The sequence below is a fragment of the Phaenicophaeus curvirostris genome, chromosome 1 (genome assembly GCF_032191515.1).
Source record: "Phaenicophaeus curvirostris isolate KB17595 chromosome 1, BPBGC_Pcur_1.0, whole genome shotgun sequence".
NCBI classification, from domain to species: Eukaryota; Metazoa; Chordata; class Aves; order Cuculiformes; family Cuculidae; genus Phaenicophaeus; species Phaenicophaeus curvirostris.
Genome location: NC_091392.1, coordinates 109468014 through 109486419, shown reverse-complemented (window position 1 = coordinate 109486419; position 18406 = coordinate 109468014). Strand labels below are relative to the sequence as shown.

The 18406-nt window shown below is 39.8% G+C and overlaps 1 protein-coding gene across 1 annotated transcript in view; it reads right to left on the bottom strand.

Moving 5' to 3' along the window:
- Window positions 1–5: 5 nt before the first annotated feature.
- JAM2 (junctional adhesion molecule 2) overlaps window positions 6–18406 on the bottom strand; it is a 40481-nt gene continuing 22080 nt past the window's right edge. The window contains exons 2-10 of the mRNA XM_069870732.1: window positions 14612–14677; window positions 10157–10270; window positions 8846–8998; window positions 6863–7068; window positions 5279–5381; window positions 3627–3734; window positions 2941–2956; window positions 2022–2055; window positions 6–892 (exon numbers count right to left, since the gene is read on the bottom strand). Coding sequence (XP_069726833.1) covers window positions 860–892; window positions 2022–2055; window positions 2941–2956; window positions 3627–3734; window positions 5279–5381; window positions 6863–7068; window positions 8846–8998; window positions 10157–10270; window positions 14612–14677 — 833 coding nt within the window. The 3' untranslated portion in view covers window positions 6–859. The remainder of the gene's footprint in view (window positions 893–2021; window positions 2056–2940; window positions 2957–3626; window positions 3735–5278; window positions 5382–6862; window positions 7069–8845; window positions 8999–10156; window positions 10271–14611; window positions 14678–18406) is intronic.

Here is an 18406-nt window from a genome sequence, read left to right as displayed (position 1 = left end):
GGTAGCAATGGTCCTGCATAGTCAAAAGTATAGGCACAAATGTACTAGTTTTACAGTGCATCAATGAACACACAAGTGTTACTCTTACAGAAGGAGCTGAAACCTGTTAATGAGGCTGTGAGATTTAAATTTCAGTAACTGAATGACTGACACAAACACTTAATGTTCTGAGGAACTATTTATTTGTGACACTTCAACAGTTAGGGTCCAGATGCTACAGCTTAAGTTGTACTGGCATGATTTTCCTTCAGATTAAAATTATGTGTCTAGGCTACAAAGAGAGAGTGATACTTCCCTGTAGTGAAGGAGCTGTAGGCATTTTTTATTAAACAATAAAACACTGCTTTAGCCTCGAGTACAGGAAGCTTTATTCCATCAGCATAGTGAGTTTAAGTCTGCATGATTACTTACACACTTAGAGATGGCTTTGGCAAATCTCATGCAGCGTCAAGGTAGTAATAAGTCAGTATTGCAGGAGAGTTTGAGTCCTTGACAATGGTGAAGACTTAGCAGAAGCAGTGGTAGCAAGGCCATATGTGGAAGTTATTTGAATAGACTGTTCCAAGCTGTAAGAGTGAATCCTGTATTGCTGCATGTATGCATGGACAAAATGAGAAGTCATCACACAAATTGACTTGTATATTCCATTTAGGTCTATCTTTAAGTTTTTTTTTGAGTTCTGTGTGGTTTTTTTTTAAAAGCAATCAAGCAATTAGGTTGAATAGATCTAAATATTGGCAGTTCCCATTTTCAGTGTGTAGTATGTGGAAATTATTTACAGAGTAGAGGTCAAAAGATCCCTTTGATAGTTTTGTATAACAAGTAGTCATTTGATGTCCCTCACAGAGGCTGAAGTCTTCTAAATAACAAAGGACTTGGTATGCTTGAAATCCTAAATGAAGCAAACAAGTTTACATAAGTAGTAGTTCAAAGATTTTAACCATTTTAAAATTTAGTATACATTTCAAAAGCATTGAGATTGAGAAGAAGCATGCCTGGAGCACTGTTACTTAACATTTGCTCCTTTCTGAAAAGGGCAATGTACAGAAAGTGCTGTTACACAGAATAGAAATAATAACCTCTTAAATACAAGTATCTGACAGCTTTGTTGAGCATCTAATTCATAAATGCATTAATATTGATAAACAAAACACCACAGCTCTTCAAAGTTTCCTCCTTCCCACTTGGAGCGACCAAGAAAGTTTATTGCATGCCTACATACTACATGAAGAAATAAAGCTTATGTTGTTAGAGACATGGGTGGAGTTCAGTGAGTTTTTAAGTCTACTAATGTGGCCTTAAAGTATAGATAGTGAAATTAAGTTGCTCCTACTTAAAGCTTTAGTTGGAACTCCATTTCATTTTTTTTCACAAATCAGAAAAACTCAAACAATATACGTGTAGTTAAAGCACTTAAGCCCCCATGGAAAAAAAAAAAGGGGGGGTGGGGGAAAAGTAGCAAGTTTAGCTGCCACATTTAGTTAAGCATCTTAACCCACATTTATCTTAGAGGAATTATGACCCAGACTTTCTCTCATTGCTAACTTGGACTGCAGCTGACTTAGTTCCCTTGGTCAACTGGTATGAACAGCGAGGCAGAGTGGAATACTTCACAAGCAAGAAAGGGCACCATTAAGTGGACAATCTAGACATGAGATTGGCAAATAGTGTAATGGTGTTACTACTTAATTTATCTGATGGAGATACAGTAATCATGAAAAGTGAGGGGAAAGAATAAAAGAAGCTAATAGCAAAAGAAGCTGACAGGGTGAAGTAGGTAAAAGACAAGCAGATAAAAGTCTGGTTACTGCAGTAAAGAAAAAGGTGAAGTATGGAGCAAGGTGCTCTAGTGGTACGCACTTTAGCCTGAGTAACAGGAAGCTATAAATACAGACAAATAAGGTAGCTCCAGTTATTGGTGGCTGTGTGGTTTAGGAGTGTGTGTAAAAGCCTCACTGATCTAAGGAACTTTGAAGACTATTAACGTTTTAATGCATGAATGCTGAATGCGAAATACTTGCCTTTTCACTTGTAGATTGATAGTTAGTCTTCCTTCTGTTAACAGAAAGGGAACATTGGTTAAATAGTGACTTTTCTAGTATTAGTTTTAACTCTATGAGAACCTTATTTATGCAGCTTTTCCTGATTTCCAGCACTTCTTGGAGTTTTTTGCCCCTTAGAAAAAAGTCAGAATAACAAATGCCTCGAATGCTTTTTGGCAGCATTTTTGGTTATCTCATGAACCACTGCCAAGTTACCTTCCCTAGCTTCTCTTTTCAGTGCTTCTAGTTATGCTTTTTGTCTAGCTCATGGCCAGTATAAACAGCAATATTTATTTCTCTCTAGTACTCTTTTTTTTAACCTGCTGTTATCTAGAAATGGTAAGATAAACTTTTAAAATTAAAAATGATGAGGGCAGCCTCCAGTGCAGCACACAATTTTAGCCTTGTGTGGGAACACTAAAATAGCTTGAAGAATTCTGACTTGCTACTAAGAAATTCAAGTGCACGAAATAAACCCCTGTCAAAGGAGTAGACCAGACACTCCACCAGTCATATCTTTACTTAACATTTCCTGAAATAACCTGTAGACGTGGATATGAGGAGAGTTCGGTTTGGTTCTGATCATCTTTTGTCTAGTTTGAAGAGGAGAGAAATGCATGCCTGTAGTTGAGTTAGTGGTATAAACTTTAACTGTGTAGAAGGACACACATCTCTGCACATTTATCACAGTTATAATGCTCGATTCGTTTTCTAACCAGCACACTGATTCTAATAAGGGAGGCAGCTGATGTGTAGGATCAGGTTTATTTCAATATTCAAAAAAGCCACTGCACAAAAATAACGAGAAAGGCCTTTAAGAATCATCATACTTACTAAATAATGAGAAATTTAAATTAATTTTGCAGAGATTTGGTACTACTTGCATCAAGGTACTTACTGGGAAGAGGTTTCCTCTGAAAAAGAATTAAAAAAAAAGAATTAGCATAAGAACAGTTTCCTCAGCTGATTTAAAGTTCTTTAAAATAGTTATTCACAGCTTATTCAGCTCTTTTGTTTCTAGAGGGAGTTTTGAAACAAATGTCTCTTTTTGGTGTAATGAGTTTAAACAGAAAAAGATAAGGTTGCTTTCAAAGGTAAATGACCTTCCAGGTGAGCCCTAACATAAATGCTACAGCTGGATGTCCTGCCTTTTGCAGCAATCTTTAAAAGCAGACTTTCTCTTCGTGCACTTTCATCATGACCCAGAAGAGGGAGCCAGTAATTTAGTTTCTCCTTCATCAGAACTCAGCTGCTCAGACCTTTTAGAGTAAAAGTGAACTCGGCATGGCTTGTTTTTATCTTGCCTTTCTTAGCCATTCCCTCTCCAGACTAGAGCAGAGAAGCTCCAGGAACCAGGCTTCGGTACTTTACTTTCCCTAGACTGCTGTTTGGTAGCCTTATGCAGCTGCATGAACTTCTCAATGTCATTCCTGAAGTATCTTTTGCAGCAGAAGTTGGCAGAATGAAAAAGTTGTTGTAGTGCTCTGTAGCTTTACTACCTTCATGAAAAGGAGGACTTGTTACAGTCAACAGAAGTACAGACATTTTTTTCACACAAGCAAGGAGTGACTTTATTTTACTTACTTGAAAAGTAGCCCTTTTTTTGGGCATAAAATACTCCAAGGCCACATAATGCCATTACCAGAGCCACAACTACTACAGCAGCGATGATGGCACTTATATTAAGGTCATCTGTAAATATAAAACATAAGTCCAATGTAGTAAATTGTAAAAATTTCCATTGGCTGGATTTTTTTTCCCCCCCTGATTACTCCAGGCACCTTTTGTTTCTATGAGTGGTCTTTGGTCCAATCTGTACAAGTTAAGTACTAACACTTAGATGTAGAGAAGCAGTCCAAAAGCACTGCTGTGTCACAGCCACATCGAAAGGAGTGCTTCATAGACTTCAACTGCTTAGTTTGGGTCAAAAGTAAGGAACGAATAAGAGGTGACAAGGGATACATACTCTTCATTATACCTAACCCCAATAAGTCAATACCTTGAAATCTTTAAAATCTTAAAACAAGTGTTTTCATATAGTTAGTTGCCTGGAAAAAAATTAAACAGCTGATGTCAGCACCAAGTCCGTAGTCCTGATGAACTCCTTGAACAAGTTATTTTGAATTTAGTGCTTTTACTTTTTATTTTTAAACAGGAAGGCTTTCAAAATTCAACACAATAAAGGTCAAGAAATATTTTAGCCCAGATGTTGAAAGTTAAACTCTACACTGGGCTACTGAAACATCTAGGCATTTCTGTTTTCAAGGTGATGACCCATGGCCATTTCCTTATATAATCACTAAGAGCTTCATATATTATGGTTGGGAATTTTACCTCAAAACTTACCAATTGTTGTGCATTAGTTAACAGCAATTTAGGACTTCGGTGCATATTTCCACAACAGAGGGATTCTGTCTTGGTATCTTGTGGAACAATTGCTCATAATCAATCAGGAATGCATTAAAAGCTGTGATGCAGTGATTTTCAGCTAAGTTCTAGGAAAGCACCAGTCAATTGCTTGATGGAATACTTAAACGTGAACTTCCATGCAGTATTTGTTACCATCTGCCTTCCCATCACATCTTCAAAGATTTTTATATTTTGCAAAAACATTCACGCATTTTTAGTTATTATAGACTCTGTCCCTCCAGCCTTTGCTAAATTCTTTACTAGCTAACCAATGTTACACTTCACATTTGCTGTGCAAGTGGGAAAGAAACAGGCAGCAGGATTTTTTTTAAGATACACTGACTTCTTCAGTGTCCTCTGGCAGGTATAAATGAGCCATTCAGTTAAATTTCTGATCTGTAACATTAAGCTCTCACATGAATGCATCTCAAAAGGGAGGCTTTTCATAAAGAAAATAACCCAGTGGACTGGCACATTGCCCTATACACCTTTCACAAAAGCATTCTGAAATATTAAAGCTTTCATATGGCTACTGCTGTTCTGTGAAGTTCAGTGTTGAGCAACCTAAAGGCTGGCAACTGCAATAATTTTAAGATACTAAACTAGCTGCTTTTCTATGAAAAAAAGTTTGTGCTGTAAGAAGGAATACGTTAAGTAGCCACAGCAACTACATATGGGCAACTCCTATTATTATTACCACTACTAATATTATTATTCCTCCCCCCAAATGCCAAAAATAAACAAAATGCTATAATTCAATCTGGTCTTAGTTTCTCAGTTGCATTATTGCAATACTGTTGCCCACCCTTATTTTCTTTGACACATACCAACTTGCATTCGCTTCACTGAGCATTTCTGAGATAATCCAATCCCATTGGAGGCTTCACAGAAATACTCTCCAGTGTCATTCTTTGTAACTGTGTTAAATAGCTGTTAAGACAGAGTCCAAAACCATTATCAGAATGGAAAAAAATTCAGAATTTCCTGTGGAATAGAAATTTTGGCATGTCAAACAGGGTATTTTTTGTTTGTTTGTTTTCAAAAAAGAAAAACCTGAAAGAAAGTGAGAAATTCTGGTCCAGTTCAACCTCATAATTAAGCAACCCAGTCACATTCCTTGGTCCTTAACTTCAGCTTCTGGTCTAAGAGGGTCTTTTAGATGGACATTTCAACTAGTTTGAGTGTATCTACAAGGAGGTTACTTTTCGGTAATCAGTACTTTCCAATAAAATGCATTGTCTTAGACATACTCTAATTGCAGAATCCCTGACATCAGAACATTTTGTTCATTTTACCAAAAAAAATACCCACCAACAAAGGAAATTACATACACAGAAAAAAATTATGTACTAGAAAAAAATATTTCCACAGAAAGTTGGCAAGGTCCCATTCCCACCCCTTCTCCCCTCCCCTGAAACAGCACTTTCTCTCTTCTTCTCATGGAGAAATGCTAAATTGTACTGTTTATCAAATACTATTACTTTAAAAATGAAAATGAGGAAGCAAAAGTAGGACAGAGACTGATCTCATGTCAATTCCAGTGTTTCTCTGTATTAATTTTTAAACACTAGACTTGTTAAACCTTCTCCCTCTTAACACATCCCATACTTCAAAACCAAGGTTTTCCAAAGTGTTTAGTAATTTGGAGTAGTGCACCTAATTTCTTCAGCGTGCTGAAAGATCCACAGCACCTCGGAATGCTTAGTCACATTGCAGTTTCCATGTTTGATCATGCACAAGAGTAGGGTGTTCCAAGAACAACTCTCTAACTTCTGAAAAATCTCAGCTGACAATGAATCTGTATGTAGCATGTATCACTTTTTTTAGAAGGATCAGCTAATGAGGGAGGGATGAAAAAGAAACTGCCAGTTCTGAGGGGAAAAACACCTCCACAAAACAAACTAGAACTAAACCAAAAGCCCGTTAAGTTCACTTAAAGCCCAGACTCAGTCCCATTGATTTCACAACTACTGGAGTGGAACTTGTAGATGCCATTGGATTGCACAAATTCTGGACTAAGGTAGTGCTGCACTTCTACTGAATTTGCTATTTAAGATTTTAAGGTGCTATTAAATACAACTGTTTACATACTAAGAGATCAGTCTCTCCTGGTACTAGTTAGTTAAATGACAAGGTGAAATTTATCATGTATTTTTTAGATTCTGCTCATTTATTACTGCAGCCTTGAAACTCACCCATTTGCACACATCATTCAATGCGTATGTCTTGTCATTGGTTTGAGGCAGAAACTACCTTCTACATTCCTTAGCACATATTTCAGCATGACATTGATCTCCAACAAAGACTTTGTGCTTTTTTTTTTTATTAAGACCCCTTTTGCATCGTTGTACGAAATAGTACATTTGGTCTTCCTGATAGCTGCTTATGACAGAGTTGGTTATTACACTTACCAGAGTGCCAGACTTTTTATTCATGGTGTAAGTTAGGTTTGCAGCTCTAGCGCTGCCTGTTCCTGTCTTTTCCAGTAAGGCAACACCATTTTTGTACCACTGGTACTCCGATGGAGGTGAACCCTCTGTCTCCTTACAGCTCAGTTCCACTACTGTTCCTGTCATTGCAGAGCTGGGTACCTCACACACTGGCGTAGTTGGAGCAACTGGAAAATTAAATTGCACTTGTTACAGTCTTACCAGTACTGTCTGTATAACAACACTTTGTTAGTCACTGGTGAGGTGAGCACTGGTGTGCTTAGAAACATGCTTAACAATTACCATGTTAATGAAATGAGGTGTTGGAGAAGCGGCTGAAGGCAGAGTCCTGCTACTGCAGAGCACAGTAAAATTTGTGAGCTGCTAAAAATGGAAGAATGAGGCTTGCTTCCACCACATGCTGTGTCATCCTGTCTCTCATCCAGACCCAGAGTTGTTTTTCACCTTGTTTTTTTGTACAGGGCCTCTTGCTCATAGACAGAGGAGGGATAACTTTGGGGAATCTGTAATCCAGCAATTCCCCCTTTTCCTGCCCCCGTACTTAAAAGCAGAAGTGAGGAAAAGGAAAGATTTTTTTGTATTAAAACAAGTCAACTGTTTTTTGAAATATTATTGTCAGAAAGAATTACCAAGACTGGCCATCACCACAGCCATTGCCTAAATCCCAGGTTGAGGACAAAAACCAATTGGCTACTAAATTTCAGCATAAATTAAAAATAAACATTCCCCCATACAAATGCAGGAGAACCTATTGTTCCTCCTGCCATGAAGATGAACATCTCTTTTGCAGTTTTTATTACATGAACAGAACAGGCACTTATTTTTCTTTTGTCTTTGTAACTTGAAGCTGTGTAAAAGATAACTAAGCATGAAAAGGCGTGCATGGAACGCCAAAAGCACCAGTGACATGCTAAAAAGTATTCATGGAGGTTTTGGCTAATTTTTAAATAAAATGCAAAAATATGAAGTGAAATACTAATTCACATTAACTATCAAAAAGGCTTCTGAGCAGAACACACAGACACACATTCTCCTTTGGGCTCTAAGTTTTCAACTTTCAATTAAGAAGCCACATTTAAAAGAGGAAAGCAGTTGAGAGAGTGGAAGAAAGAAGGAGATGGGGTTTAGCTCATTGTTGGAGCTAATCAGAAATTCATTATTATCCTTCAGGAAGAACTTCGAGACTATATATACAATTTTAAAAGATCAATTTTTTTGTATAGAATAAAAATACAGAAACTACAAAAGCCAATGTTTTCTTCTCTCCCTATACAAAGAAAAGAAAACCACCAACCTCTATCACTCATCCACTGGGAAAAACAGTATAAACAATGTGAGAAGCAAGTGCTCAGTATTCACTTTTCCCTCCTTTCCCCAAATGGGAAAGCAAACAAACAAACAAGAAGAACAACCCCTTTTCCCAAGGCATCTCTCATGTAAATGAAGTCCACAGATTGCTGGCTCCCTGGCTGGCATTATGCAGACACTGCAGCAGTTTCTCCTTCCAAAACCAGGAGGAGACTGTGGCATATTGCAATGAACTGCTGCTTAGAATATTTGATAAGTGTTGACAGATGCTGACTTTCCAGTGCCAAACTCCATGATCAGCTTGTCCAGATTCTCAGCCACTGAGTGACTTCAGGTTTAGAAGAAATAGAAATTTCACCATCACATAAATCAGAATACTTGCTAAGTTTTGAGAACCAAAACCCATGTTTATATTGATAAAATCCTAGTTATATTCCTTTCTAATATAAGCCTGCATTTTGCAAAGCTCTTTTGTGAAGTATGTAGTGGAACATGCATATGCACATGTGTGTTTAAACCCACCCCAAAGAAGACCCAAAAACCCAGCAGCCACACACCATATAGACAACCCTACCTTCAATACCCCTTTCTATTATTCAAGTTATTTCTAGAAGCCCAAGTAACAAAACTTTGTACCCAATACTGTGAGAGTAATAGTAGCCTCTCCCAGGCGTTGGCCCTCTTCACTCTTTGCGCTGATTTCACATCGGTAGGTCCCAGAATCCTTTCTGGTCACATTTCTAATACGGATTCCTGTATTCAGCATCTCAGCTCGGCCTCGAAGATCACCTTTAAGGGAGAACAGACAGACAGGCTTCTGCTTTTTGCATATGGCAAATGTCTACATCTCATTGGCTTGTTTTGAAGTCACACAATTTATAAACTATTGCTCATTTGTTCAGTGTTAGTTATCTGTCACCGGGGAGCAATATGTAATCCCCTTCCTAAAGCAGAGAGAGACCTCCACAACTTATACGCTTAGTCCAAAAAAACCCACCTCAGTTCAAAAAAACCTGCATCTGTCATACACTCTGTAGTTTGAATATTTTTTTCCTGTTGATATTTCAAGAAAACATGTTAAGTAGTATTCAGGTGACAAAAGAAAGACGTCATTTTCCACTGGAGTGACGGCAATCACCTTACAGAAATAATTGTGAGCGAGACCACAGCAAAGCATTCAACGTATTAACTTGGCAAGGCACTGCCATCAGACTTCTTACAATGAGGTTTTCTTCATTCTACAGTTTGTTATGAAATTAAAGTTACATGCACACACAGAACCATGTGTTGTAGTGTTTTTCTAAATTAAATATATGCAGAAAAACCCAAGACCAGCCAATCTTGCAAGCTCTACAAACTAACAAAACTGCTGTGCTTTTATTTTACTTCTCAGCTTTCTTTTGTTGTGTACGAGGTACCAGAGACCCTTATTTCCTTCAACACATAAAGCTGAGGTAAGTCCTTTTCAGAACATATAAACAGAAATTCCATTTCTGAAAAGAATACAAATAATTTAAAATATACAGCTGAGTTTATATTTTATGTATATAAAAATTGCTGCATTATTCATACCTAAGCCTCCTGCAGAAACCTCTTTGTTGGGTAGGAGTGCAGAGCTTGCAGTAGTTTGGGGAAGTTTATATCTGAACGTATTTAATTTTTTAAAAATGTCAAGGAACGTGCAAAGCCATTTTTCTTAGTCTTGAGTTTCAGTGTACTTAACTTCATTTAAAAAGGTAACTAATCACTGATGGTTTTATTAAGAAATGCTTTCCTCCCCTGGGGAAGAGTTCTTTTCCTCAAAAGGACCGCTGTTCAGTATGGAGAGTCAAGACTCTCAAAATTACTCTTTCAGTCAGTTTCCTAATATTATTCCCCAAGAAAGAGTCAGTATCTCTGCTAGTGGATGACATGTTAAACCACCAGTCTAAGCTTGTAGTACTGTACCTGTAAATTCACCATTGTAGTAGACAAATGAGACTCCTTGAGGCTGGATTTTCTTCCATTCTATTCTGAAGCTCATCCCTTTTGAAAATTTGTGCTTGCAACTAAGAATAGCCTCTAGAGGGGAAAAAATACCACCACCAACAAAAACAGAGAACACAAAAGGGAAAATTAGAGACTTCAGCACTGGGTTTGGTACACATTCAGACTTCGTGAAATTAATATTCCCCCTACAAAAGAACCTGAGCAGTCAGCAAAGGCCAGACCTACTTCTCAAAGTGATGCCATCAGACCTCTAGATTTACACAAATACAATGGGGAAACAGAAACTAGCAGTTTTCCCATCCTTCAATGGCCTTTGGATCGAGATGTTGGGGACTAGATATTCCCATGTTGGATAGGCACAGATTCTGCATTACTACTCTCATTTTTGGTTTAGATATTTTTGTCAGTGAGCAGACCACCATTAAAAATAGGAATCTGACCCTATTATCAACAGTATTTTGTGAATTACCATTCTGAATTTAGTATCAGTAGTTTACCTGTGTAAATGTATAATTTAATGCAGATGGAAAACATGCCGGTAAGATGGTTAAATATTCTCCTAGGTAACTGATGTGTTTAGTTACAATTTGACATTGGTTATTGTAAGGCTATGTGGAAGGCGAGAGTCTGCTTCAGTAAGGTTTCCCAATTAATAAACTTTTCAATGCAAAAGTGATAACAAGTAAATGGAGCAGCAACAAACAAAAACAGAGATAAGAGACAGAGACTAACAGAGATGATGATCAAGATCAAACAAACTGATGGGACTCGTGTGGGCAACTGGAATGACTGAGGGTCTCTGCATCTGTTGGATGGGCTGCAGATGTTGGGAGTGTGTATTGGTGAGTCTCAAAGAATGTGTATCTAGATTGCTAGCTGTTGGGGCAGAGACGGATGCTCTGAGTAAATTTAGGGTTAGCAACTGCGGTCACACTGAGGGTGTAGGTATGCCTGGGTTTGTGATGCTGGCTTTTGGAAGTGGGTGTGTGAGCATGCAGTTTTTATCTTCCCTAAAATTGGTGTGCCTGGAGATGTGTGTATAGTTCACTAGCAAACCTCAAGCTGGGTGAGCTGGTAAGTAGGGCAGTGGCAGCAGATGGGCAGAGGGGCTGTGCTAGTACTCAGGGGATCCAAGAACGTGCATGTCCTTGTGTGGTGTTACACCTTTCACCACGGAACATCAATCTGCATCATCCAGACAGGAGGAAGGAGGCTCAGCTGTCTATGCTTAATGCTTTATGTGAGCCTAGTCAGTGTTGTATGTGGGTTCTGTTGAAGGCAGCGCTTTGTCTGTAGCGGTCTGTGCAGCTACAGTGCCAGCATTGCATGTGTGTGTATGGATGGGTGTGCACACACAGGCACTCATCCCTGGGACTCACGCAGCCTTGCTACTGGTCGAACCTCTAAATGGGAAAGCAGCACTGTGTCCATCATCATGGGACAAAGACCTCCAGGAGCATTGTGTGGGGCTCCAGTGGCTGGGCAGGAGGAACCCCCAGGTCTCTGGAGCTGCTGGTGGCAGAGACTGCTCATAACATATCTTGGTGGCTCCCTCTTATTTTTCTTGAGTTCTCAAGAAAAGAAGGCTCATACAACTGTTCACCTTACTCATTTCTCACTGTCCGCTCAGGTTTCCCCAACTTAAGTACAGTGGGCATCACTGACCAAATTTCAGAGAGAGACTGAGGTTTCAGAAGTTACTGATTGCTGCTAAATTTGCCATAACAGAGTAAGAAAGAAACAAAAATGAATGCTCCTAATGAGAAGCAGGTCATAGTGGGAGCTTAACTGCTCTTTTTTCCTCTCTTATGGCAGGGCATCAGCGTATGCATATATCACTAATATGTAGCCTGCATCAGTAATTGGGGTCTGTGGTCAAGCCTATAGTTATTAGGGGGGGAACTAAAGGGTGAGAGAACACGGCAAACTGGGCAAGTGAGTTATTGGGACAAATTCAGTGTTTCAGTAGTTCCACTCACTGCAGAACAGCATGCTGAAATACATATCCATATTTTTCCCATGAAATAACTCTTATGTCCAGGTATTAATAAGAAATGTTGGGAAACAATATCAGAGGAAAATATCCAACCACACATCTGTCTGGCTCCAAATCTATTAGTAAAATAAAAACTAGTATCTCCCGGAAACTTCTGTAAAAAATACAAATACAATATTGATCTTGCCACCTTTAGGCTGCTCATCTACCAATACAAGCTAGAGTATCAAGGATCAAAAGCCTTTACAGTTTTGGCAATACGTGTCTAGCTTTCAGGAGGCAAACATCCAGTGCTCAAACACAGAATCAGTCTGCACTAACTGCCACCCTCGTTTCCAGCCTCAGCAAACAAGGCTGAGGGGCAAGAGCTACTGACAGATCTACCCACTCACCCTTCAGACCTCTCCCAGGTCTGATCTGTAGAGAAACAAAAAGCTTCCAAGGTGCCAGACTGGTAGTCTTGGTGATGTCTCATAGGGGAAAAAGTGTCCAGCCTTGAAAGAAAAAGTGAGGCAGCAAGGCATTCTTTGCCAGAAACATGTTACATATGCACTGTCGGCTTCAGAAAACACGCTGTGCACTCAGGAAGCCTGAGGTTCCTGACTTCAGGTTGAGTGGATGGGTGGAGGCTTCCTGAATCTTAAGATTTGCTAAAGTTTCCTTTCCATTTTGTTTTTGTATCCTTCTAACAAAGAAAATCCATCATTCAAGCTCAGCTTGCTTTTGCTTCTGACCTTGTGACAGCTGGCTGGTCTCATAAGCTAGTCTATATTAGTTGACAGCTCAGCTGAAGTGTTCCCAGCTAAACAAGTCACCTCTGTCTTGAATGAGCTGCCTCTTGCTTGCATCCTACAGTTTTTAATTTCACAAAAATCTAGCATTGATGCCCTCCCCCTAATCTTATTTGGAGGAAGGGAACAGAATGAAAGAAAGGGAGTTCATGCAGAACAGAGACAATGTAACATTATAAAACCCTCCTAACTTAGAGTTCCCTTCTCCAATTTTTACCCACACTAATGGAGTCAGCAAGAGGTATTTTCCAGAACAGGTCTATTTGACTTGCATTAAGGTAGGTGCACAGGATTGCACAAGCCTGGAAGAACCTTCTGGGATCTCAGAGAAGTCTGGACAATGTTTAATTTAGATGTACATCTGGTCTGGAGGCTATTATTTCATTATAGAATCATAGAAATCTCAAGTTGGAAGGAACCCATAAGGAACTTGGAGACCCAACTCCCTGCTCCTTACAGAACTACCTGAAATTAAACCATATGACTATGAGCATTGTCCAGATGCTACTTGAACTTCGACAAGCTTGGTGCTGTGGCCACTTTTCCTGGGGATCCTGTTGCAGTGATTGACCACTCGTCCCTACAGTAACTGTAGTGGGAGGAGAGAGGAAAATGCATTTCAGATCAGCTACATTCAGTTGAATAGCTACATCAACCAGCCTCAGCCACTCCCCTACTGATGCTACATAAAAAGAACTTGGCACGGCATCTGAGCTATATTAAACTGATCTCACTCTATCATACAAATAACAAAAGAACAGAATGCAAGCCATATAGAAAGAGACAGAACCTAATTAGGCTTTAATATTAGCTGAAGAGCTTCTCTTCTCGCCTGTCCTGAGTGCCAAATGCATTAAGTTTTTCTTCCCCAAAAGTGACAAGAATATTTGACTGGCACCTAGCTGACAGCTTGAGAAACTTCCAAAATATTTATTACCTCAAACAGATCAATAAACTCTATATAAGCTCAGTAAACAGCTCTTTGAGTTCCCAAATTATCATCTCTCTCCATTCCAACCAAATGCAAAAAACTCAAACAAAAGACCCCACATAGCCCACAAACCTCATATATGAGTAAATACTACTAGTATCCCTTTTTCATTTACCCAGAAACCATCAGTTGTTCCTCCCTGTCTCCTTAACTCTCTAGCACATTACTAGAAGTCATTTGTCATTTTACATATGACACAGACATATAAAAATATGTAAATAGCCATTAAAGTAACTGACAATTCGCCAACTTAATTGTTCCCTCTCTAGCCTTTCACCTTTCTGTCTTGTAAGATAATTAATGCTTCTTCCATCAGTTCTCATCATAACCATCATCAGTTCTGCCAATAACCAGGCAGAAGTTACAGTGAGCTGCCAGGACTGACAAACAAGTCACAGATTCACAGAATAGGTGAGGTTGAAAAGGACGTTTGAGGAGTGTCTAGTCCAACCCCACACCAAGTAAGAGAAAACGAGGACAAGATTGAGATTACACAAAGATTCAATGGAGAGAGCAGGAGCAAGATCTCTCAGGAAATGACAATCAACAGATGCACAGCTTCCGTATATATATATATATAGTTTGCATGCATTATGTGTGTATTAAAAATAGTCACAGCAATGCTCATACCATACCCTTAAACTCCTCTGCTTTTACGTTTTTGTTATCTGTTTCAATGGAAATTCCAGACACTTTATGATCTGCAAGAGGACAGAAAAAAAAAAGACAATTCAGCAATAAAGACTTGTAATTTCATAAGTGCTTCAACAGCTATAAGCAATATTTTTGAGACCTCCTTACACTGGACAGATTAGATATTGCCTACTGGAGAGAGCATGGGACTAAGAGCTAGATCGGGGCTGGCCATGTAAGTGGGCTTGAATGATTTATCTTTTCGTCTTCATGCCCTGGCACCTATAAAAACAGCATTTATTTCTCTTTTACAGTATCATGATAATATTTACATGTGACAAGTTCTATATAAATGGTAGGTTCTACATAAATGGGGTAATGGTTCAGTTTGTTTCTAACAGGAGAGACTGGTATTAATCCATAGGCGTATATTCCACTGTATTCCTATTTCAAGGCAGGCATGTTTACTGGAGAACACCACGCACAGCTTCTACAAGATAAAAAAAAATGTGTGCAGTACTCGGCAGTTCTTTCATCCTTGTTGAAATGAGGAGGAAAACATCAGTCAACAATTTTATAACTTTATATTAAAGAGAGACACCCCCCCATACATTCTTGGTTCTCTCTTGGAATACTGAAATTCCAGAAAGAACAAGTGAAATAACCTCTAGTTCTACATCAACCCCCACCCTGCTACCTCCTCTCCCACTGCACTTAATTATACATCCTCTCTGAAGAGCAGCTCTCCTACTCAGAAAGGACTCCACCATGTTCCCCCACGATTCAGAATCATTCCTGCAAGGCCCAAGAGTCAGTTATTCTGATAACTCCACAGGCTACAAGTCTATGAAGTGCTTAAAACCAGCTAAATACAGTTCTTTATACAGGTTTACATCAACTTTCCTCCTCCCACAACACCAAAGCATCTCAAGTTCTGTTGGGTTTAGACCAGTTTTGAAGACAGCACAGGCACTTCTAAAGCAGTGCTTTTCCTCCATCTGCATCAGCCAACGTAGCCAGTTGCTACAGAGGGGTATAAGAAAGAATTGAGCCCCTTTTCCCATCAACAATGTTTAAAAACATGGCTTGTTTAATAGCATAATGTTCTTTTGACTGATAGAAACTAGTCTGGCTTTACTTTTTTTTTTTTAATAACCTTGCTATTTGCCTCTCTCAAATACAGACCTCCTTTGTTCATCCCAAAGAATTAATTTCCCTTTCCCTTGCCTATCAGGGGAAGACCTGCATGCAATCTAGAAGATGGATATCCAGTCTTGATAATTTTTGCCTTCAATAAAAAGAAGAACCTTTTGTTTCTTAATGTTTTCTTTTGAAACTCGATTACTTCTGTTGAAACATGTGCTTCATTTCTCACTTATGCAAGTCCATTTGGACTTTCAGCTATGGGTTCTCACTGTTCAGAGTTAGCATGATGCTTTCTTTGTATGAAGGTACCATTGTAGAATCATATAAGAGTTTGGGCTGGAAGGAACCTTTAAGGTCATCTAGTCCACTACCCCATCTGCAATGAGCAGGGCATCTTCAACTACAACAAGCTGCTCAGAGCCCTGTCCAACCTGACCTTGAGTGCTTCCAGGAATGGGTAACCTGTTCCAGTGTTTCACTACCCACAGTGAAAAATATTTCTTCCTTATATCTACTCTATCTCTACCCTCTTTTAGTTTAAAACCATTACCTATCCTATTGTCCTGTTGCAACAGGCCCTAATAAAAACTTTGTCCAATGTTCTTGTAGGCCCACTGTAAGTACTGAAAGGCTGCAATAACGTCTCCCTGGAGTAATCTCTTCTCCCAGGCTGAACTGCTCCATCTCTCTCTCATCCTTTCTTCACAGGAGAGGTGCTCCATCACTCTGATCACTGTTGTGGCCCTCCTCTGGACCCAATCCAAAAGATCCACGTCTTTTCTGTACTGAGGGCTCCAGAGTTGGATGCAGTACTCCAGGTGGGGTCTCATCAGAGTGGAGTAGAGGGGTAGAATCACATCCCTTGACCTGCTGGCCATGCTTCCTTCAATGCAGCATGGGATATGGGCCTTCCGGGCTGCAAGCGCACATTGTCTTCTTATGTCCATCTTTTCATTCAACAGTAACCCTAAGTCCTTCTCGGCAGGTCTGCTATCAATCCCTTCATCCCCCAGCCTGTATTGATACCAGGGGTTGCCCCAACCCAGGTGCAGGACCTTGCACTTGGCCTTGTTGAACCTCATGTGGTTCACACAGGCCCACTTCTCCAGCTTGTCCAGGAGGTCCCTCCGGATAGCATCCCATTCTTCAGGCATCAACCGCACCACTTAGCTTGGTGTTGACTGCAAACTTGCTGAGAGTGCACTCAATCCCACTGTCCATGTCACTGATGAAGATACTAAACAGTACTGGTCCCGTATACCATCATGGTTTTCTTCTCAATTAAAGATCATTCCTTATTGTTTGTCTAGCACTACAGAGGGAATTCTCCACCCAAACTGTTCATATTGCCCTGTCCCTCTATGATTTTCTAGGTTTTTTTCAGTGTCTTTTAAAAATACAGGCTATGGTTTTATCAGTATCTATAACCGTTGTCATGGAGTCATGAAGCAACAGTCAGAATAGGTACTGGATTCTCCAGCACTGTAGCGTAAGTTCAGTTGCTCATTGGCTGTACCCTGTTGTGGTGGGTTGACCTTGGCCAGCTGCCAGACACCCATCGAGCCACCCTCTCACAACCCCTCCTCAACATGACAGAGGAGAAAATTAAATTAAAAAGCTCATGGTTCAAGAGAAAGACAAGCGGATCACTTAGCAATTACCACCACAGGCAAACAGATTCCACTTAGGGAAAATTAATTATATCTATTGCCAATTAAAAACAGCATAAGTGGTTGAGATGAATAAGGGTTGAGGTCAGTCCATAACAGCTCCTCTCTGCTGCTCCTTCCTCTGCATACTTTTCCCCTTCTCCAGCATACGTTCCTCTTCGCGGGCCACAGTTACTGTCAGAGACTTGCTCCAGCATGGATCCTAAAGCATATCCACTCGCTCCAGCGTGGGATCCTCAAACAGCTCATGTGTGGATATCTGTTCCAGCACAGTCCTCCACAGGCTGCAGGGCAATACCTGCTCCACTGTGATTTTGCCATGGGCTGCAGAGGACCCTCCACTTCTCCCCGTGGGGCTCACAGGGCTGTTTCCCACAATGTTCCCCTCACCTTCCACTGCCAGGCAGCATTTTGCCCTTCCTTACACAGACTCTGCCCAAGGCGCTGTGAGGATCAGCCATGCCCTGCAGCTCGCAGAGGCCACCCTGCAACACCCATGACATCACCTGGGCACCTGCATCCTGCATTACTCTTCAGAGATGCTGCTTTTTAGATGTTTCATCATCTCCTACCCCCCTTCTAAATGTATGTCCAACATTTTTCTTGTTTCTAAGAGAATATAGCTTCACATCTGAAAAAATAAAGTGAATTTTCATATGTGCACACTACCAAAAGATCCTAATTTGTGTGCAGCTATCCTGTGCTTAGTATGTTTTAATTTATCATTGCCTTCGTCTTACCACAAAATAGTTACAGCAGAAGTTTAGAATATGAAAACAAGAAGTGAAGAAGACAATTACAGCAATGCCATTTGCATACCCTTAGAATACTGAAATAGCAAAAAAATATTTGCATTAAAAATAGAGCTTGGAAATTTTTTCCATCCCATCAAGAAAGGAAACTTCCCTGGTGGACTTTTAGAAAAAAAAAGAAAAAAAACCAAAAAAGATCCACACACACACCCTGTTGAAACTAGAGGAG